The sequence below is a fragment of the Gambusia affinis genome, linkage group LG10 (assembly GCF_019740435.1).
Source record: "Gambusia affinis linkage group LG10, SWU_Gaff_1.0, whole genome shotgun sequence".
Taxonomy (NCBI): Eukaryota; Metazoa; Chordata; class Actinopteri; order Cyprinodontiformes; family Poeciliidae; genus Gambusia; species Gambusia affinis.
This window is the reverse complement of record NC_057877.1, coordinates 11,707,668-11,730,435: the sequence shown is the minus strand read 5'-3', so window position 1 is coordinate 11,730,435 and position 22,768 is coordinate 11,707,668. Positions and strand designations below refer to the sequence as shown.

The following is a 22,768-nucleotide window of genomic DNA, read 5'->3' as shown; positions in this document are numbered from 1 at the left end:
ACGGTTCGATAGGTTTCTTAATCAAAAGCCAGACCTGGAAACTTTTATTCACTTTCACAGCTAAAATACATGTATTACAATCAGAGCACATCAAACTCGAACAAAGAGACTTCACAGCGTCCCAGCGGACCCGTCGATGGCATAAGCACACACTTCTAAGCTCGATAGGCTACGACTGTGTCATGGAGCAGCAAGTGATCTGAAGGGCTTTCATCTCCACAATCTACCATTTCCATGCATAATGCTGATGTGTTTATGTACGGAGAGGAAGAGGGATGCACATGCCAGAGCGCATGCACTCCACTGTGAATATGTTTGCATTGATACAGGAATATAAGTGTGTTAATAAGTAAATGTGCGCAGTGCTTCCACGGCTGAGTGACTTTGCTCATTATCCTCCTCTTGTTATTTGTTGCTTAAAGGCTGCCTCTCTCTTTTTTTTTTTGGCCACATTATTGTCCTTTCTACTGTCTTTGTGTCAACATGCCTTGTAAAAATATTTTGATCTATTTTTATTTCTCTATCACACAACACCAGACCATTTCTCTCATGTTATCTGTCAAACTAAGACTGACATGCATTATTTAAGTACAGAAATAAATAAATAAATAAAGAATAAAGCTGTTCTAAAAAAAAAATTATCTCAGTTCCTTACTTGGACAGATCCCTGGTTGCACATAAACTGTGGTGACTCTCGGGATGACTGTAAAACCCTTTATGGCACTTCGCTGACAGCGTTTTTAGAGCTGGGCTTTAAAAGGTTTCTGCAGTAGTCTAAATAAAAAAAAAATCAAATAAATAAATTAATTAAAAAATAATAAGTTAAAGAAAAAATTTATTCAGTCTTTTATCCTGTCAGACATGCCTTGGCTGATCAATATGGTGAAACATTTATGCACACCAGCCATTCATGTGTTTATAATTAAAATTCTGTATAATCTGCACCAGAAAAACACAGTCTTGACAGATTCAGATCTTCCTCAGGGTTTATTAGCAGGGGTAGATCAGGCTGAGAGTCAAGGTTTGCTATGATGACTACATAATCACATACCTGCATGACTCTCCTGTTGCCCTTGCATTCCTCTTCAGCATATTTCACTTCTTCCTGCTACCCAGAAGAGCATCATTTTTAATTCAGCCTCACTCATGTTTCTTTTTCGTCTGTAGAGAGTAGACAGGTTTCTGAACGGGGTAAGTGAGGTGACTACATATTTGCTTCAGGCCAGGCTGTGTTTTAAAATTATCGGGAATGGGGGGGCAGCCATGTAATCAAAAGGTAAAGGCTTTTTATTTTTTCCCTTTAAAAGGCTTTTCATGACAGGTTTTCCGTGCCTGGCCTGCAATCAGGAATATGTGGATTCAATTATATCAGCAGGCTTTTTTTTAGTTTGTTTTCCCAAATCTGGTCAATCTTTTTAAAGGGCGTCTTAACAAGTAGTTTCAGCTGAATCTGATCCAAGCAAAGCCACCAGATTGTGGTGGGCAATGTGGTGAAAGAAATTGTTTTATGTGCATATTTGCAAAAACTTTGATTGGGGTTTTTTTCAGTGGGAGGCAGTGTTGTTTTTCTTTTCACAGCAACTCTTAAAACTGAACAAACTCTTCGTAGAATCCCAGGTTTTGGTCTAGACAAATACTAAATATTTCAAATGTCCTCCTACCTTTTTTTGTGGCATGTGTTCTGTTAAATCAAACTTAAATTAAACTCATTTGTCTAATTTCAGTTAATTTCAGAAGGTGTGTAAAAAATAAAGATATAATAACCTGCTTGAAAAAGTATGGACACTCAATCATGTTTTACAGAACCGACTACTGAATATTTTCAACATTTGTTCTTTTTGGGTACACCCCCCAACATGACTTGTAGTGAATCTGATTGTCCAGAAATTAAGATAAACTGTCTAAGAAGATTCATCTTTATATTTACCAATTTACATATTTTTGAAACTAAAATTTGCAGAAAGGTAAAAAAAAAATAAAAAAATATCCAGAGCATCTCATCATGCAAAGGTATCAGCAAGAACAAGGGAATGAAATAATTATAGCGCATCACAAGAGATAGTTAAGATGTGTTGATGTTTTTTTTTATTTTTTTTAGAAATTTAGAAAATGCTGCAAAGCAATGACACTGGCGAAACTGGACTTTTCTCCCAAATGGGTAGAAACAAGAGACCAATAGGTGCTTCATAGGAATTTCTGCCAATTACTGACTTTGTTCTGTAGGAGACAAAATCTTGAATTTTCTCTGTATTTTGCATTAAAGGGTTTTTGTTTCAAAGAAAACATCCAGGCTGGTTAAAATACTTTAAAATTTAAAGTTGTACAGATAAAGGATAAAGGGAACAATATTCAAGCTATCCAGAAGGCAGCTGGTCGACAGTTCTCCTGTTTCTTAAAGTTGTTCCTCAGTTTTGAACATAAGTTGAAGTTATCACACTTATGAACAGGACAGTCAAATCTAATCTACATTACGGCCCTGTGAGCATTTATGTAATCAGGTTATTGTGGTTTTTTTTTAAAGGTTTTTCTTTCATGATCAATGATTGTGGAAAAAGGTTTGAAGGGATTCAACACAGTCTCCTTTTTAAAAGCTATCAAATAGAAAATGATGCAAGAATTACATTGTTGGCTCTGTAAACGTGAATGCATATGGTGTAGAGCTACAAACAATATTTAAAAATATCTCTAAGGGAATGAATTAAAATGTAGGTCTGCATCAAATTAGTCTAACGATCTGGCCCCTAGGGTACATTTTTCTCATTCTTGACTTAGGAACTAAGTTTCAACTTAATCTCTCCCACCTGCTAGAACCATATACAAAGTCAGAATAATATAGCTTATATTTATGCACAACAAAAAACACACACATGCCAACAGGAGGCATGCCATCTGGGTGGTTAACTGAACTGCTCTCACCTCCTTCTTTCCACTGTTTGCCCGCCACCTTTGGTAATTTGCAAATCACTTTTAATGAGATCTCTCCTCTGTGACCCGAGGCCAAGACACCTTTGAGTGGACATGCTATCCGGGTGCGCTACTTGAGCTCAACAATCGCTCAGGATCAGTGCGCTTGTCTAGACCTGGGACTACACAGAGCTTCAGCTGATCAATACCGAGGCACACGGGTAAACTCCGGGGTTTTAAGGTGACAGGAAAGAGCTGATGGAAAGATGAACAGAGGAAAAAAGATCAGGAGGAGTGACAGAGACGGACTGAAGAGGATGTGCCACGGAGAAAAGAAGCATGCACGGTGTGAAAGCCAATGAGAGTGTGGAGGAAAGAGAGTGAGAATGAGTGAAAGCCTGAGAGTAAGTGGAAGTGTGGAAAGAAGGATGGCGGTGTTGTTGATGTGCTGCAGAACAGAGGGAAGAGTTACTTAATGCAGAGTTATTCAAACTCTTCTGGAGGTTTTTTGCTTTAGTGATAGAAAAACATTACGGCAGCGACAGGAGTGAAAAAGAGGCCTAGAACCCTACATATCACATTAAAAGACTCTCTCAAGCTATTTCCCAGTGCCATCAAGACCTACCCTCTACCAACTGGGAAACATCTGTCACCCAGGAGGGCAAATCATAGATAGGTAAAAAGAAATCTCTGAAATGAAAATAGGATGTATCACAGCTTCTGAGTGCTTAGGTTAGCATAAAATGGGTTTTGGCTAGGTGTTAGTGTCTAAAGTCATTTGCTCATTGGCAGTATATCAAGAGATGTTTTAAGATAAGCTTTTATAACATTAGCCGACTTTTAAAGTTTACATACAGTAAGACTGCAATGCATTTAAATAATTTGGAAAATCCCAAGTGATGATGTGATTGCTTTGTAAGGATAATCACAAATGTCCTTAAAGGGCTGGTTGTGGCACAATGCATTGATAAAACTGATTAAAAAACCCCAAAAAACTTTTAAAATATGAAATGTACTTTTAATCTCACAAGTGGGACTCACAGGAATGCATATTAATTTTTTTTTAATATGACTGAATTAGCTGTTTTGTAGTTTGTGGTTTGTAGATATTTTTGGTTGGCCACTGGGAAGGATGAACTCGGTTTGCAGCTTAACGCTCACCTCAGGAGGTTCTGGTGTTGGAAGAAATTTATGGACCGATGCAGCAGTGTGGAACTGGAAAAGCTTTGACAGTACAAACTGTTTAATTAAAGCCACATCAAATAAAATAACAGGTGGTTTTAAGCCAAAAAACAAAAATGACACTTGAGATCGTATGGGCAGAATATTGGCAGATTTGAACTATTTAAATTGATTTAGTTCAACTACATACTAATAATAGTAAACCTAATTTATTCTGATGCAGTAATTCCCTATCAGTATCAGTATAGGATCTATTAGCATCTGCTACAAACTAAGTATTTAAAGTAGGACTGCTGCAGGGCGACTATTGGCTTTTGGGGAATTAGGAAGAGAAGGTCCAACAATGTGAAGCAGAACTTGTCTCTGATATCAAGCCATGCTCAGATTGCTCATCTCGTGGTGTGGCGTTGTTTTCTTTTGGGTTCTGGAATACACAATCCTCATTTAATTGGACATTTTGATCTAACTTGGATGGAAAAATCTAAAAAATGCAGTAGTGTAGAGAGTGCCTTAAACAGCAGCATAATGGTGCTACAAGTAGAGACCAGTTCTATCTATGCAGAACACCCAAAGCAAATCGAAACTTAGTGCAAGATGTTGGATATATTCAACAGGTCTTGAGTGTTTTTTTCTCTCATCATAATCTATGCAGCGGAGCAACATCAGAACAGATGACTCAATAAAATCTCGGAAGGTAAACGAGGCTGAGTCTGGGGTGTAGACAGCTGCACAGAGACCCTTGAGCTCTCAAAGCAGAATATGGCAGGAGTTGGCAAGCATTGTGGAAAACATTGCACAACCTCCACACAACATGATGATAAAACCATGAACGTTTCTTCAGCTGCACATCTGTTTAGCTCTGCTCCAAAATAAAAACAGCCCAGATGGTCATTCCTGCCCACAGCTACGGCCATAAAGACTTTTGAAAAAACATTCAAAGCATTAGTTTATTTTATTTTAATTAAAGATTTTTATTCTGTTAATTATGTGTGCACCAACAATATAACATTCCCCTCGGGAATTGAGATTTTTTTCTTTTTAATTTAGTACAAATAGGAAACATAACTACTGTGTTTTTGGTTCAGTTAAAAAAGAAAGAAAAACTTGCTTTATCTACAGCACTGCAATCAGAAAATGTTTTTCTTTCTTGACAACTGTCCTTAAGGTACTCTTTAAAGGCATTTAATGATTGCTTTTACAAATGAAATATTATTAAAGTAATGTGATACAACTGAAACTCTTTCTTCTGAAACGTTACAAAGCACTGTGGGGACGTTGCAATAATTTCAGGATTTATTTCCCAATCACAAAATGACATTTAGCATTTACATACCCGAGCTAAGGATCAGGAGTTGCAACTGTAGGCCACTCTGAGCAGAGCCCGAAACACACAAACTCATTTCAACAAGTCCTTGAAAACACCCATCTATCAGCAAGGGCCTGCTGCTTGCTGAAGGGTAAGCCAGGCCTCTCGTGTTTTTCAAGGTTCTCTCAGTTGCATGCTGTGCAGAGAAAGATGTGAAGAGAAAGGAAGGACTCAGAAGAACAGACCAGATGAAAGAGTTGAAGCCTTCAGGAATTCCTCCACCTCACCAAGCTCTCCAAGAGCTCGAGTTACTGCTCTTCTTTTCAGCTTTCTTAAAAAAAGAAGCCTCTATGCAAGAAACTGCACAAACCACAAGGTTCAGAAATATATCAAAGCGCAAAATTAGGCCGATTGCTATAATGTCTTTGAATTTCAATGAGGGGAAGATCAGGTTTGTCTCATGAGACTTTCTGAAGCTCATTGGGATGGGAATGAAGGTCAGACCCTTGCAAATGTTTCCACACTTTGAATATTTTTACATTTGGTCACATTATTACCAACATTTTTCATTGGTCCTTGTTGGGATTTTGTGTGGCAGGTCAACAGAGACTAATGCACAATTGTGAAGTTGGGAAAGAAAAGTCTCCTGCATTTTGTATTAATCCCCTTAGAGGCAATACTTTTATCCTTTACCTAAAACCATCATTCACTCTGCAAGTCTTTTGGGGAACGTCTCTACCAGCTTTGCACAGCTAGAAGCTTTTTGCCCAATGTATTTTCTTACAAAAAAAAAGGTCAAATTTGGGCATGCAGGAAGCAGAGCATCTCTGAACATCTCTAATTTTTCAAATGAAAGATTCTGAACTGGATTTAGGTCAGAACTTTGAGTCATTCCAACACATAATTTAAACATTAGTGGAGATTTCTCCATTATCCAGAACATGACAATACTAAGATCTTTCATGCAAGACAACTTGTCGACTTCTCTTCTCTTCTGATACGAGGCGAAGGCCACCTTACATCACCATGGGGACGGTGTGTTCAGGGTGATATGCAATATTACTGTTCTGCCATCAACAGTGTTTCCTGCATGTCGGCCAAACAATTTGATTTTGAGCTCATGTGACCATCTTGTCATCTTCCATGTGTTTGCTACGCCTTAAACATGGCTTGTAGAAAATTGTAAATGGGACACATTTCATCAAGCCAGTTTCATAAGGCAATGAAGAAAGTTTCACACTATGCATCCTTTACCTTTCACTTCATATTTATGCAGTGTTTTGTGTCAGTCAATCACAAAAACCCCAACAAACTTTAATAAAGTCTGTGCAACATCAAAATGTGGACACTTTAAGAAGTGTGAATGCATTTTCAAGGTACTGCAATTGATCTTCTGTGGTCTTTGAACACAAACCATTCTGCTTCAGGTCCATCTATCTGTTTTGTTGTGTCTTAGTGAAGAGACGGTTTAGGGAGTCAAGATCAAAAGAAGGTTACAGAGCATTCTCTGTGTTTGAAGAAGGAGCGTTAGTAAAGAGGAGAACTCCTCTATACTGTCTCTTTTTCATTTCCTCTCCATCTCTGTTGGGTTTCAGGCTAAAGGACAACACATTTATCACCAGCAAACCTAACAACTCGGTGTTTTAACAAGCTGCCATGTAAATCCAAAGAACTGTGTAGGTTTTGTTGGTTCCCTCTCTTAAACCTCGGCACCAGCCTCTCTCCCCAGACCGCAGCAATTAGAGAGGAGTTAGATGAGCCCACTGTCGTAAATTTGCCAACTAATTTTCTTTCCTATAGGAAGCCTTCCACACGCATTAAAAGCCACGCAGCAGAAAGCCAAAATGTGACCTGGCTCTGCGGTGATCGTCACCCGCTCTGACGTGATGCCACGAGGAATCTCCAGTCTGCTCACACCTCATTGATGTTTCAGTGGACCTCATTTACCGAGTAACTGCGTACCCGCTGTTCAAACAGTCAAAACACTGCCTTTCTTCAGGAAATATTTTCACAGCACCATAATTGCTTCCATCTGTAGCCACACTGCAGCAATACTAGCTGTTTCATTACAGCCCGGATAGTTCAAATCAGACGGGTGGCAAATGCGCCACTGAAAGGGTTTTAGTGGCACGCTGAATTGTGATTTATACTCAGTTTTTTATTAGCTGAGAGGCAACAAAGATCTGAGGAAAGTGTTGTGATTCTCCCGCTGCTATAGGGTCACACATCCTAAACACACAACAGCTCCTACTACCAATTAAAGGCTGATTTAATACAACTGTGGTAGCAAATTACAGTCCTGTAAAATGTCCCCACTTCATCTTTTTGTGTGTGTCTCACTTAGAAGTTTCACATCAATAAACAAATGACTATATCAGACAAAGATGGCCTGAATGAATACTAACAACTGCGTTCTAATAATCGATTAAGGGACTGTCCATCTTTGACAATGAATGATTAACAGTAAGTAACCACATATTTTAGATAACATAGTTCACTTTCATTAGTTCTTTAAATATAGCCTGTAGGGCAACATAAAATAAGGTAAGAGGTCTCAAAAAGCAACACATCAGTCCACAATCCTCAAAATGATAAGAAGTCAATGAAACAAAGTCAGGGACATCCATCAGTCTGTTAATAGTTACAAAGTCCCTTTTAAGGTCTGTGAGATTCATGCAAACCAAAGTGAGGAACATTAATCAGGAAATTTTAGAGGAAGAACATATCTACACTCAAAAGCAGTAGTGATAATGTTATGTTTTTTAGCTGTCTTGGTTTTTCAGGATCTACACAACTCTGTCATCAAAGGCACCATAATTCTACTCTCAACAAGAAAAATCCTGAATTTGTGACATTAAGCTCAAGGAAACTTGGGTAATGCAGCAGGATGATGATCCAAAACACACCAGCAAGTCCGGCTCTAGACAACGAATAAACAGGTTTTTGAGTGTCAGAGTCTGAACTTGAATTTAATTAACATGCTGTGGTTTGACCTTAAACGGGCCACTAATCGTCAAAAATTCTCCAATGGTTGATATTATGTGCAAAGAAAAGTGGGTCGCAGTTATTCCACATTGCTGCAAGTGACTCATTGTTGCAAATACTTTGTGGTAATTGATGACACCAATTGTGGGCCAACCAGTTGTGAAGTTTAGGAAGCAATTAATTTTTTATGCAGGACCTGGTTGATTTACAAAGCTTTTTTGTTCACTCAGTTTATCTACGTTTGATATTAAAAGTTCATCAATGATGTGAAACATGTAAGTGTGGCAAAAAGGTTAAAAAAAATAGCACTTATACATTTTTAAACACCGACCAAATTTGACAATTTTCTTCAACTACAAATAGTTAAACTACAAAAAGGGGAACATGAAGCTCTTTGCCAATGTAGCATTGTAGGATCCCAATAAAAGATTTGCATGCACAAATCTATCATTTGTCATTTTTATCACCTCAGAGTAAATCAAGAGAGTGAACATGGCAGTGTGACAGAGGAATCAGTCCATGTTTAGGCTGTAACTGATTGGCCTGTCAGCAAAGGTCGTGACATGCAAAAGCTGAAGTAAGAAAATCGACATGTCGCGATAACGTGCAGCAAGTGGATCCGACATCCTATATGGTCTGTTGATGGTTGAACCAAAGCTAACTCACTACGATGTAAACAGTTTACGCCACCTGTCACATGCCTGTTCACACCTGCTCATCGCTGGTGTGATCACACAAAAACACAGCTTGGAGGTATCTGTTCGCAAAGTCGGGACTCCTGAACCATCAGGTGACGCTAAATACAGCGTGAATAAATGGTGCAGTTTAGAAAAAAACTGGTGACACAGACATGTTTTACTGGTGCATACAAACTTGAAATGGGAATTTTCAGGATTTTTGCACCGTTTCTTTTTCTCTCGCTACAGAAAAGTAATGAGGTCGCGGTTGGGATGTCAAGGCCTGGTGCCTTTGCAGCACAACACAACCGCCTCGCAAAAAGAAACTAATCATAGAAAAGTTAATAGCTCAGATTTGAGCTCATGTGATGAAGATTAGTAGAACGAGGAAGAGGAAGGAACAAGTCGACTGAAAGGCTGATGATCTTTTAGATCAGAGATTCAAAAGACTGACACCCTGTCAATTCAAATCGGAGGCCCTGCTGAGCAGACAAGATGGAAGAAATAAAGCTGGTGGAGGAAGACGACCAAAATCAAACTAGGTACCGATTCATAATTATTATTTATGTAGGTCAGTTCATTACTGCGTCCTTTTTCTTTGGTCATTTATTTCATACATTTCAGTGTTAAAAAGATCACTACTGCTGATCTTTTATTTACACTGCTGTAAGATTGTTAAAGTCACCAATTTAGTTGGGCTCTGTTTTCTAATTTTTGTAGGAAGCCACTATGAAACAACTCACATCTGTTATCTCTAATTTATAGTGTGCAATTTTATGTACAAAGTCTGATTTGTGAAGTCCTGTTTTTGCTGTTGTTTGAGAAAACCACTCTATTGTTTCAAATATGCATATCAAAGGCAATTATGCTCTACTTTTCCATGCAACACATTGTAATTCTAAATATGGCAGTCACATTTTGCTTTACAAAGTAATCCATTCAAAAACCCTTATGTTTAGGAAAACAGTAATTTGAATTTAACATCCTTCTTTGAAAAGAATGAGAAGTGTGACTTGAATTTTTATTTAAGTTAGAACTGCCAGTATTAGCAGATTTTCTGACTCCACATATGACAAAATATGTAATTTACTGAGCAAACAAATAGTGGATTGTATCAGGTGCCGCCGGGGACATTAATCTGAACTACCTTTCATCTCCATGTATGAAAATAAACTCTCCCACACATAATACTGGAAATCTAGAATCCAAACAAGCTGACCAACTAATTTGTGCTACATTCAAAAGTGTTCAACACATGAACAGTCCATGCAGAGCGCAGACCTGATTACGGAAAGGGATTAATAGATTAAAAGATTAATATTTTGTTAGCGGTAGAAAAACAATGTCAACAGGAGTAAATGAGAATCATAAGGTGTTTCTTCCCTTCCGGGTGTAAAAAAAAAGAAGCCAATTGAAGGGAGAAAAAAAAATACTTGTTTTGAATTTAGTTTTAGTTTTTATATCCATTTTAAAAGGGCCCTGTTAAGCAAAACTGTCTTTTTTTCATATTTTTGATCTTCTAGTTGAGTCTTTACTGGTGAAACTAAAACATGGTTTGCCATTTCTGCTTATATTACCTCATTCATAACCATGCGTGCATGTTGGTTTGGACCATAATAATACCAACCAAACATGCTCCCAGTAGTTTATGCGATGCAATAGCCAGAGAGCAGCAGACTTACAATACATTATGCACAAACACGCGCATAATTGAATCCAGACATTTCACCAAACTTCTCTCTTTCATCAGGACTGCAACTCCCACAACCTTTTGTCTCAACTGGATTTTATGCTTCTAAAGTATGCTTTGATCAGATTAGGTTTAGAGGAAAGGCATGTCTTCTACATCCTAATATCTGGCTGTGTTGGAAAGCGGGGGGTAAGGCAAGTTGCTTTAGCGTCCAGTAAATGCATTAGCGTCGCTTGTAACCACAAGTCAATATTCAACTCCCTCAGTTTCCCATTATGAAACTGATCCTTCTCTGTGATCTTCTGATGCAGCAGAAAGACATTCCTTCAGTGATGCAGACAAGGACAGCATTGTCATTTTATTGACTTTTTTTTTTTTTGGTGAGATACTAAACAAAACTGAATGATTTAAACTTCACAATTTGAGAGAAATAAAGAGAGGTGCAGCAAACATGGGAGATTAAGAGGAGATGAAGCAGGTGGCTTACACCGACTTGACAAAGTTACAGCCTGGCTGTAGGCCATCTGAGGAGGCCAGTGGCAGTGTTGTGACACAGGAGATGGCGGTGGCACCCGTAGCCCATTTGTCAATGTGCCCTGACTGAACGGTTCTGAAAACAGATGCTGCTCTCGCCTCCGTGCAGCTTTCTTTGCTCTTAGAAGTCGGGAGGCAGGTTCCAAAAGCAAACCATGAGCTTTTCTAAGCTGATCCAAGAGTACAAAAAGCCGTCTGGCCAACAACACAGACGTCATGCTGAGGGAGAGTGTGGCATTTAACTAATTACAGTGCTGTGAAAAACTATTCCCATAGAATTCATATGGTTTTAGTACTTTTATCAGTCTTAAATGGTCATAAAGATTTTAATATCAAAGACAAACTGAGTGGGGAAGACAAAAAAATCATATGTTTTAACCAACCTTGCTTCGTGTAAAGACTTAATGCCCCAACTCTTTTCACAGGCTGTGACCCCATGGGGGGTTTTATATATATATGCCACTTAAAATGATTAGTTTCTCTGATTTTACTTTTCATAGATATAGTTTGAGTAACATGGAGCTCAAAAGCATTAAAAATAGATTTGTAACCCTTAGTGGAGCTTATAAATGTCAATGACTTCTGTTTCTTATTCTTGGCTTTCTTCAGATTGGGGTATGTTGTGCTGCTTTTGTTCTTCAGATTGAATCAGATAGCTTACGTTCCCCTTAAAAAAAATATTATTAGAAAAGTACTCTAAATTTTTTTTTGCCAAAACTTAAACGAAAGAAGACACATTTCAGAAAAAAGATTTGGTTTTCATGGTACCATCAGTAATCTATGCATATATATGAAAACTGAGCAAAAAGTACAAACACACATATGTGATAAGTGAAAATCTCTCATCCATCCCTCGACTACCTCGTATTTTTTTCTGTAACCTCGCTCTCCCTGTCCGCTCACAGCCTCGTTTCAATATTCATACATCTCATCACCTGAGCCACTTTCAAACCTCAAAGTTTTCCTTCGTCCTATGATCTCTCAATCTCTTCCTCATTCCTTTCTGCTCTGCCCTTTACTCTTCGATTTGATTTACCCATCCGTCCCTCTCCACTCTTGCTCTTCTCAGTCCCATTCCCTTCCCCTTGCAGCATCACCCTTGAAATCTATTCGCCTGCCATCAGCCAGAAAGGAGATGAAAATCGATTCTCCTTCCAGCAACTGCTTCTCCCTGGTTAAAGGGAGAGGGGAGACAGTTAGCTGGGCTCTAAGTAAGGCCGTCCATCCATCTCCCTTTGTGGTCTGACGACGAGACTGCTCTGAAATCAGTGCAGCCCCGACTGAGACAGCAGAGAAATGAGTAAAAGGAGAGGCACGGGGAAAGCAAACGAGGCAAAACTACATTTTGCAGTGATAGACTTGCAATAAAAAACATAAGTATGAGTTCCAAAACTTAAATATAACCAACCTAACCTCAAGGACTTTATTAAGAAAAACAAGAACTACTTGGCTAAAGAACCTCTGTGATAGTGACCATGCATCTGGCAATGAGTTTTGTTTTAAAATTTAGCTTAAAACCTTGTGATAATTTACTCTAGACGTGATACTGCATAAGTATTATCTAAACAAACTTTAGATAATAGCTTTTTTTCCCCTAAACCTTCAATATTTGCTGAACGTCAACTAAAAATTTAATCAGTAAGCTTTTTGGAGTGTTTGAAAATGAAATTAAGTTCTTGGTCATTATTGTGACCGATGCATTTAAATAGGTTAACTCAACTCCTAAAAAATTCAGTAGTTGAACTCTGTGTGGTTTCAATGTTTTTTAAACCCAAAATGTGACTGTGCACAACATGTTTTGAGGTCACAATGATTTTTTTTGTGCACAGCTTTCAAAATTAGTCAACAGATTATGAGATATTTAAGAAGTTCTCCAAATTTATGGTAGGGATTTTGCATCCTTTATGATGACAGTGAAAGGGAGACTCTTGACTGCTGTGACTGCCATTCTGTCTGTGTAATGTGACTATGCTAACTGCGTTGGAAAAGGAAACTCCAGTCATTAAATTTCACGGCACTCAAAACGAAACACTAAGTTTATTAAGTACAGCTTTTTCAAGAAGTTTTCCCCACACCTTTAACAATACCTGGAACCACAGAAATAAAGGAAGAAGCCAGTTATCAATGAGTCATAACAGAGTGTGAACATGGGAGCTTTAGGTTAGCATAAAAACTGAGTGGTCAGCAGGATGATGTCAGCTTATCTTGAGGTGCCACCGTATGTGTCAAGTGAAATTTTTCTTTGAGAAAAATTTAGTTTTAGATGACATGTAGTTGGAAACCATGTGCACGTGTTGATCTGTTGGCTATAAACATGTTGAGGCAAACATTTAGAAACCCTGATTCTGGCAAAATCTGCAATCTTTCATCTGGTGGGTCAAGATACAGACAGGTGAAATGAGCCAAATACAGGAGACATGAAATATTCAGCAGGAAATATTTCAAAGAGCTTGTGCTAATGTGGACAAATCCTGTGTGAAGGTGTTTACAGGCACAAAGACGCAGAGTATGTGTGTCCTGAATGCATGAAGAACAACACCGTAATAAATAGGAGCTCAGAGACAGACCCGGAGAGAGAGAGCAGACAGTTTTCAAAGTCTTAGTGGTGTCAGTGACAGTCTGTCATAACAACCTTCTTGAAGCTGTGCCTCTGTCTTCCTCTGACTGAAGATTGTGTGTGCAGAAGGCTGTAAAGATCTCAGCCAGACAGAGAGCATCAACAAGAAGAACATGAGCATCCAAGGCGAAGTGTCACATTTAAATTGATATTTGACTTGAAAATGGGTCATAGCCCATGAGATTAAGGTTATTATAAAATCTCACAACAACTAAGCGAAAGTTGTTGTGAACAATAGTTTTCACTGCTGTAGATTTTGTTCAGTTAAGGCATTTTTAATGGCTGCAAGATGATCCTGAATATTCCTCAAAGAGAGGTCCGGTTAGCAGAACATCTTTAGGTGTTATTGCTAACAGACCGGTAGAGAGCAGAGCTCTTCACCTGCTTGTGGGCGTCAAGAAGAGTTTATGTGTTTAAATCTGAAACTAAACAGAAAGAGATATGAGTGTCAGTTCTTAGCAGCATGCCCACTTGCTTGCTCTAAGTCAATGATCTGGAAAATTACATCATTTGCACATTGTCTCACCTGCCGATCCACTGTAGACATTCTTTCCTGAGGGCTATGTGAAAATGTTTGCAAGAAGGTCCGTTTGATTCTGTATTTTGGGGCATTTTCCCTTCACAGGGCCAATTTTTACAAATTGTGGGAATTTATCAGGAAGCGTCCTGTCATTCAGTTCACAAAATTTTTTCAACAGCTGAAAAACGTTTACTTTTATCGCAGGTGTAGGATGGACAAGTGTTACTCTCCAGCAGTAAAAGCAGTGTGTACAGAAAGGAAAAAACATTCATGTTTATGTTTGGGATATCAGAACAAGGCTATAAACCCATTACTTTTGATTAGCAACAGAAATTTTACAGCAGATATAAAATAATAAGTTCACATTTCTTTGTTTTGAGCAATTATATCTTCCTCCACTGTCTCAACATTAAGGTTTTCTCACTGTATTTACCGTTTTTCATTAATCTGTTCTTTTAGATCAAGTAAAGATGAAAAGTGGTCAAGGTAGAACCAATAACCATTTAATTATATGGCAGCCAACTTAAATTATTTAAACTTTTTTTTAACTCCTATGACTTTTTGGTCCATTTGTAAAGACAATGCAAGACATTTAGAGAGAGATGTCTGTCCCATTTTGTTTTAGAAACAAACTTTTAGGTTGAAATAAAAAAAACACTTTAAGAACTGTAAAAGCATGTTACAAGAGGGAAACATGTTCTGTTTAATTCGGGGAATCTTCCTGTGCTTGTCTGTCCCTAAACAATTACTCTTCTTGAGGTTATTTTCATGCTCGATTGCTAGACCTTACAAGTACACAAACACATTCAGCCTTTAAACTGTGCTCTCTTTAGTACTGAACAGCTGCTGTGAATTAGATTCAAAGGACGAAGTTTAGCAACTTTCTACTAAGTTAAAAGAGTCGCCTTTTCTCGTGTTTCTTGGTCGCCTGTTGTGTGTCCATCCTCTCAGTTAGGTTACACTTAAGTCAACAAAGTTAAATATGCCACTTCTTTTCTGGACTGTTGTAACATTTGTATATAAGCATGGAGACCACAAGTGTTGATGAAGCACCTTTTTTTTTTTTTTTTTTACAAATGTTAAAATTTTACTGGAATATCACTTTCTAAAAAATAATAGAGTAAATGTACTGAAATGTATTTTGCAAAAGTCTCCATGAAAATGGAGATAAGTTGGTTCATATTTGAGTAGTAAATGTAGAAAATGTGTGCTGTAGTTAAATCTGTGTTGGTCGAAAAAAAGAGTGTGAAGAGTGCACAAATTCACCCGTCTTTAAAATTAAATCATAAGTTTTAGTGTCGCCATATTACAAAATGTAGAAAATTCTTTTCTAACACAATTTCTACATTTTGTTACATATGCAAACTTTGGATGAAACTACAAAAGGAAAAAAAAAAAAAAAGAGGTTGTTCCAGTGTTAATTTTGTAGAGGACTATGCATACAAATGGCTAAAGCGTAATGATGCTCATCTCCCAGTAATGGCTGTAGTGGTGAAAATACCATAAATCTTAAGAGTTTAATACGTTTTGCATATATATCTGTTCATCTGGAGGTTCACGTGTGTAGAAATTAATATGTCACATTTTTATCAGGATTAAATGTATTGCTAAAAGCACTGAAACCTTTTATAAGACGATCTCTGTTAGACACAGAGTGAAGACCGTTTGGCAGCTCTTTAGAAGTAAGGCCAACGTTTTTATTAATGTTCCCCGCTTGTTTTGTAAAATGGATGCACGTGGGCTTAGTGAAGATAAATAACTAGTCAATTTCACCACATGCAGACTGAGCGCCGACCCTCGATTACAGGCTTCACCCCCCTGTGGTTCAGTGGTCAGCAGATCTGAAGTGAGAGCACAGCATCAAACGGAGCACCCATCTAAAGCTGGATTAGACTTGTACGCGAGCACCCGCTCTGAAATATTTATCTCTCTTTTCTCCAGGAGCATGGCACATAAACTCAGGAAACTTTCACAAGAGATGGATTAATTTGCATGCTTTGGAATTAGCACTAAGATCAAAGAGAGGGGATGTCGGGGGAGCATCCTAAAAACCTCTGCGTATCTACAGCAGAGATTATGCTTTGCTTTAAGTCAGCTTCTATTTTCATAACGATGCACAAGAAGGGAAAAAAAAGGCTGGCGTTTTACATAATTAGTTACTTGTAGATGAAGTAGAGGCTGACACAAAGCAGATACAAACAACTAAATAAAAGCAAAATTGTTCTTTATGCTATAGGACAAACTGAGACCAGAAGGGTGTTATGTTAAATTTCGACGTTTGCTCTGCAGAGAAACGACACACTACAAGGCACTGAAGAGAAATGGAACTTGTTTTGAAAGTTATCAGTGCATTTTCACACATTAGCCAAGTTAAAATTTCCGGTAACACTTTATTTGACGGGTTGTGAATAAGACTGTCATGATGCCGTCATAAACATGACACAACACCTGTCATGAACAATAGTAAGTCTTTATGAATATTTATGACTGTTATAAATTGTCATTTGGTAAATCTTGACACTTTTAATACAAAGTTGACATTATTCAAAATGTCTTCGTTACGACAACTTGTCAATAACCAAGAACTCATGATCTGACATAAATTTATTATAAAAGTATTAGTGATTAAACTTTAAAAATGATGTAGCTTTATATTATGAAAGCTAAAGTTTAATCAGAAATACTTTTATAACAAATTTATGTCAGATCATGATTTCCGTAAAATAAAGCGTTACCAAATTTCCTCCTGTTGTCTTTTTGTTTGAACTGAGAAAGTCATGCAAACATCCGGGAAATACAAGAAATGCCATTTACTTTCACATGTCTAGGTAAGCCGACAAAGAATCGGTCCTCTTACCATCGCAGTCACCCAAGTGGGCCACGTTTCCATGTTCAACATCTTGCTCGAATGGCAGTCTGCGGAGGATAAAAGGCACACTCATTAATCAGAGAGCACACAAGCACAGCAAGCCAGCCACTGAAACACAGAGCAGATCGCCCCTGATAGGGCTGCACTATCTCAACATTACAGGTAAGGACTGTGGGAATCTTTACAAGCTTTTTTTTTTTCTTTCTGGTTCAATACAAGAAAATCGTTTTTCGTTTTGAGAAAGTGGATAAAAATTCATTAAGTCATAAAAACAACTAAAGAGGCCCTTGAGGTATCTAATGTTCCATAATAATTACCATTCCAATTTTAAAGATAAGCATTCACGCCTGCAGCTGTGTCCATAATTAAGCTTATTCGAGCTGGATGACAAATATTTCTAGGTCACCATGCAAGTCTTCACATTATGTTTTTGGCTCTAAATATAAACTCCCCGTCTTCAAGGATTAAGGAGTTTGTGTTGCTTGCAAATATCAATTTACTTTAAATGCACATAGTCAAACATTTTGTCTGTTATCTAAACCACAAATACTGTTTAGTCTGCTTTTATCTGTCTACATGTAGGCCGATAATGTTGCATTTTTACTCCTTGTACATTCCTCCAGGCGCAATGACTCATTTTGTAATAATATTCAATGGTTGAAATGGGCATCTGATCACACTGTAGTGAATAGTTTATCATTTGTGTTATATATATATATATATTTTTTTTAGAGAATGACAGCATCAGCGAGAATTCTTAAAAAATACAAAGCATGAATTAATCAATGATCTGCATATAATTAGGTAAAGTAGGTATTAGCAAAATGTGACCTAATTCTTAGAAAAACCTTACTTGCCAACACAGCAGGTGTTTTTTTTGTTTTGTTTTTTTTTTTAAGTTGGCCTCAAGGTTTGAACACATCTCAGGAGGAATCCTGGCCCACTCCTCTTTGCATAAAGTCTCTAAATACTTGAGGCTTCACGACAACTTCATGACTTTTATGTGATTCTTTTTAAGCCACTTCTTTGTTGCGCTAAAACCAATCTGCAAGATTCTGGCTCAGTTAAGAAGATTCCTTTCCAAGACTTTACTGTATATGCCTCCCCTAATAGGGTTGTAGTTATTCTGTTCCTTTAGAAGAATCTGCTCCAAATTGACTGTGGGGAAAATTACTGGGTCATATTCAGCATTTTTTAATTCTCCAAATAGAACAACTATGGCAGGAAACACACACATGCGCACGCCAATAAAACATGGCTGTTGCTCATGTTGCTGTTGCTGAATAAAAAAAAATATCTTAAATGAATAAAAAAAGTCTTACACACATGAGGAGTCCACTAGTTGCAACACTTTGCAGTCCAAAGCTAAAGTTTCAAACATTTGGCTCTTTATTAGAATATTTAAAAAGTTGCATTTTTAATAGCATGACAGTCATGTGAGCAAGAAGATTTTGAAAAGTGAATCTGTGAAAACATTACATGACAGGCTTAGTTGCAAGCAGAATAGCTACATGGCAAATATTCTGAGAAAAAAAATATCTTTAATGATCACATTTAAGATACTTCCAAAAAAATTTTTCCATTGAAGCATAACTTTTCCAATTGTGTAGTCCTGTACATAGTCCTGTAGGGACTATGATGTTCATGTCATAATAGATGTTTCTCTTCATCCAAACATGGAGAGTTGAGTTTTCATAAAATCATTTCAGGCAAACCTCAGCTGGGAATCAACATGTTCCTCTATCTCAGAAAGATTTTAATCCATGCAGCTCAGTATGTTTCCAATTCTGACTGTGGTTCAAATTACCACCACATTATTAACACATTTCTCCTGTTTAACTTGGTTAATCAACTTTTTCTTGATCATCTTCACCCATGAGCCAAGACCTTGGATGGAGCTCCAAGGCAGAGAGTGACCGATGGTCATTTAATATTTCTACAGTCGCTGAATTAATGAAACAACAGCTGTTGCTGATGGTTCTGGACAACATTACAGACTTCTTCAGATTTACTTTTTGTTCCCGACGTCCTTTGAAAGCTCTTTGTTATTTCTGAGGCTTGGACAGTGAGAATCTCATGACTTTGAGGACAGGTGTGTTTTATACACACAGCCACTTGAGGTCACGAGTGTCTTTATTTGGCTGATAGGACCAATCTGTTGGAGCCAGAACTTAGGTTGTGTTTCTGGTGATCAAATAGTTATTTATCTCAATGTTTTTTTGTTTTTTTTTTAGAATTTTGGTTGACATTCTCTCTCTTTCTCTGCATTGAAACCAAACTACTTCAAGCAGGAGGTCAATATCCATGACTATTTAAGGTTCATAAAAATCTAGGAGAATATTGTCAAATTATTCAAATGTTACTCCAAAAAAACCCAACAAAAAAACAAACAATTAAACACTTAATTTTGAGACTTTTTCAAGAATCTCACATAAAAAATTAAATAAGTTATTGTATTTCTGCAACTAATTTTCTAGTTTGGCAACAGGGAGAGCAGAAAACTCAACACTATATAAGTTACAACGAAGCGAGGAAGTCCAGAGGAAATGAGAGCAGCTCGGCACAGGCCAGGTGCTCTCAAAGAAAAACACAACTGCTTTTGGTTACGGCTCGTGTCAGGGGAACAGCTCCACATTGCAGCGCGCAGAGACAAACGAGACTGTGTAGTTCAGTCTGAGCACAATGTACTTGCCTGCAGTCTTCATTTAGAGCAGAGCTCATTTAATGAAATTCATGTGAAAGAAAAAGTTATTGTTTAGTGATTTAAGTGGAACATATGTGAGAGTTCTGCTTTGGCAATTTTTCAAGAGCAAAATAAAACATTCTGCATCCTGTAAAACTATATAACGCTCCTCGAACTTTTTCCCCATTTGTTCAAATAAGAGTCACCTGCTTCAGATTATTTAACGAGGATTTTATGTTATAACCGAAAACCAAATGGTGCAGAATTGGAAGGAAAACTATACAAGGTTTTCTAACATTTTTCTGAACAAACTATTTAAAAAGAAATTTTAGGTGAATGGCTGTACCTTTGTAGATGTTAAGCTCATATATTGTTGTTCTATAACCTTCACCTGCTTTGAACATTTCTACAACGTTATGTCTGACCTTTAAAAACAATTACTTCAGCAGGGTTTTAACTGGGATTATCAAACTGAAAAGGATTGGTTTTCCAAATTTTATTTCTAAACCGTTATCTTCCAATTTATATATATATATGAGCTACTTTGTTGCATAAAACTAAATAAATTATATGGATTCTGAGACTGCATTGTGACAAAAAGGGTTAAAGTTTAGTGTATAATTACTTTTGCAAGACACTGTACCTGAATTGGTGATTAGTAATCAATGGAAACAACCTTAACAATGCAGTATTATCACACACAAATACCACTGACAAAACATTGCAAACAAACGTCTAAACAGATTTCACTTTAGACTTTATTCTAGGATAGAAGCAGCTGGGCATTAGTTATCAGAATAACCTTTGAAATTGGTTTGAAATGCCATTCCGATTAGTTTTCTGCAGATACTTCTGGTAACTGCGCTTTAGCTGCAAAACAAAGTGTGCAACACACAGTGACATTTAAGAATCCAAAGTGACAGAAGTATTGAGCAGGATTTAGGCTTTATAAAGAAGAATCAGTGGAAACGGGGCTTCAATTTGTCAGGTGAAGCTGAAAGGAAAAATATCAACAGAGGGTCTCAAACAAAATAATGAGGTGAGTTGCAAACAACATTACACAAAGTCTGTACTAAGATTTAATCATAATCTGATTTGTCTGCAGTCTGAGTGGTGATTACAGTACCTTTCCCTCAAACATTCACAATAAAGCATGATCGAAGGATATAGGGGGGTATGTTCAGATTATTCCTTAGTGGTAGATGGGGTCGTCGATAACGTTCTGTAATTGCATTAAATCTGAGCCCCGGGCAGCAGACCATCAAGTTGGCTTTCATACAGACCAAAAACAGGAAGGAGCAGTGGACCTGATGCTGTCCAATGCCTGAGCAGCGGTTCACTGTGGAGTTTAGCAGCAGGAACAATGTCTTGGCAAGAGTTAATATAATTCATGGCAAGAGTGCATCCCGCCAAATCTTAAACATATGTCTTAATAACTTGTCATATTTCAGAATTTCTTTTTCCTTCAATGCATAATTGGTCCTAATGAGCACATGGGGAAATAAGCCAAAGCCACGTTGCACTTTCCTATACAATCTAGATTATGACATCCATGGAAAGCAAATATATGACCCGCATATAACATCTAAAGAATGAGAGCAGATGAGACTACTAGATTGCCTTTGAAAGTTTGATTTTATAATTAGAAAACCGTGCTGTACCGTAACCATTTGACCTTTTAATGCCTCTGAAATACATTGATAAATTAGTTTAAATATGCAGGAGACGCATGGCAGATAACAAAAAATAATGTCTTGAGTTCAGCTGGTTGCCTTATATTCTCTGCTATACTATATATAGATTGACAATGTTGCTTTTTTACGTCTTGTACATTCGTCCAGGTACAAAACCTCATCATTCAAAACCTTCAAAATAAGATATAATAAAGACCAGATGATTTCCATGGTACATGCTTTTGAAAGTGTTGCAACATGGTGTCCAAAACTGAGATGCGGATGACCTTTATTGCATTCCTACAAAAGAAAAATAATATATCAAGTAATTATTCTAATTTCTGGACAGAACATCTGTATACCTTTACTTTGCACCAGATTTAAAAGTATAAATGTGCTGGCAGGAGAACAGAGACGTTAAAAATTCAAGCTGAAAGGGATCATGAACGTCATGAAAGGTACACTTTCCTTCAACAAAAGTGGCACAGATGTAAACATATTAAAGCAAATTGGAAAGTAGTCTTCCAGGTCAGACATTTACATGAGGTCATCTAGGACATGAATGTCTATTTATTCCCCCCTTTCATTAAGACTTTGTGACATTAGGGGCCTTTGATCATGGCAATCAGAAAGAGAGAAAAGAGGAGTAAGGATCCCGATATGGAGAACTGCATATGACTTTACTGGTTATCAGACGCTGTATATGGGATGCACACATTGCCATTATTCCGCGAGTCACTCGTTATTCGTCAAGCAGATCACCTCATTTATTTAAAATATTGGATGCAACAAGTGTGATGTTATAATTTCAACTCATTCACATGAACAAAATAAGACGCATAGGTTTAATGACATACATGTATCTTTCACTATTACAGTGTTTGGATAAATCCTCTTTCGTACGTCCCACTGCACGACCCACTGACTGGACAGGCGGTAAGTACAAGTTCTTGTACTTCACCTCACATAAAACATTCAGCATTTTGAAACTTGTACAGAATTGATAGTTCCAGCAAGGCGGTGCTCCCAACCACACATCAAACCACTTTTGGCTAACATTAAAGCTGGCTAACATTAAAGTTTCTCCAAATACTCTGGTGGAACACCATTGAAAATAAATAACCTGTG

General features: G+C 37.5%; 1 protein-coding gene across 5 annotated transcripts in view; it reads right to left on the bottom strand.

Annotated features, from left to right (window-relative positions):
- sema6bb (sema domain, transmembrane domain (TM), and cytoplasmic domain, (semaphorin) 6Bb) overlaps positions 1-22,768 on the bottom strand; it is a 168,227-nt gene that overhangs the window by 17,002 nt on the left and 128,457 nt on the right. For all 5 annotated transcript variants that reach the window (XM_044128682.1, XM_044128683.1, XM_044128680.1 and 2 more), the window contains one exon: positions 17,273-17,331. In XM_044128682.1, coding sequence (XP_043984617.1) covers positions 17,273-17,331 — 59 coding nt within the window. The remainder of the gene's footprint in view (positions 1-17,272; positions 17,332-22,768) is intronic.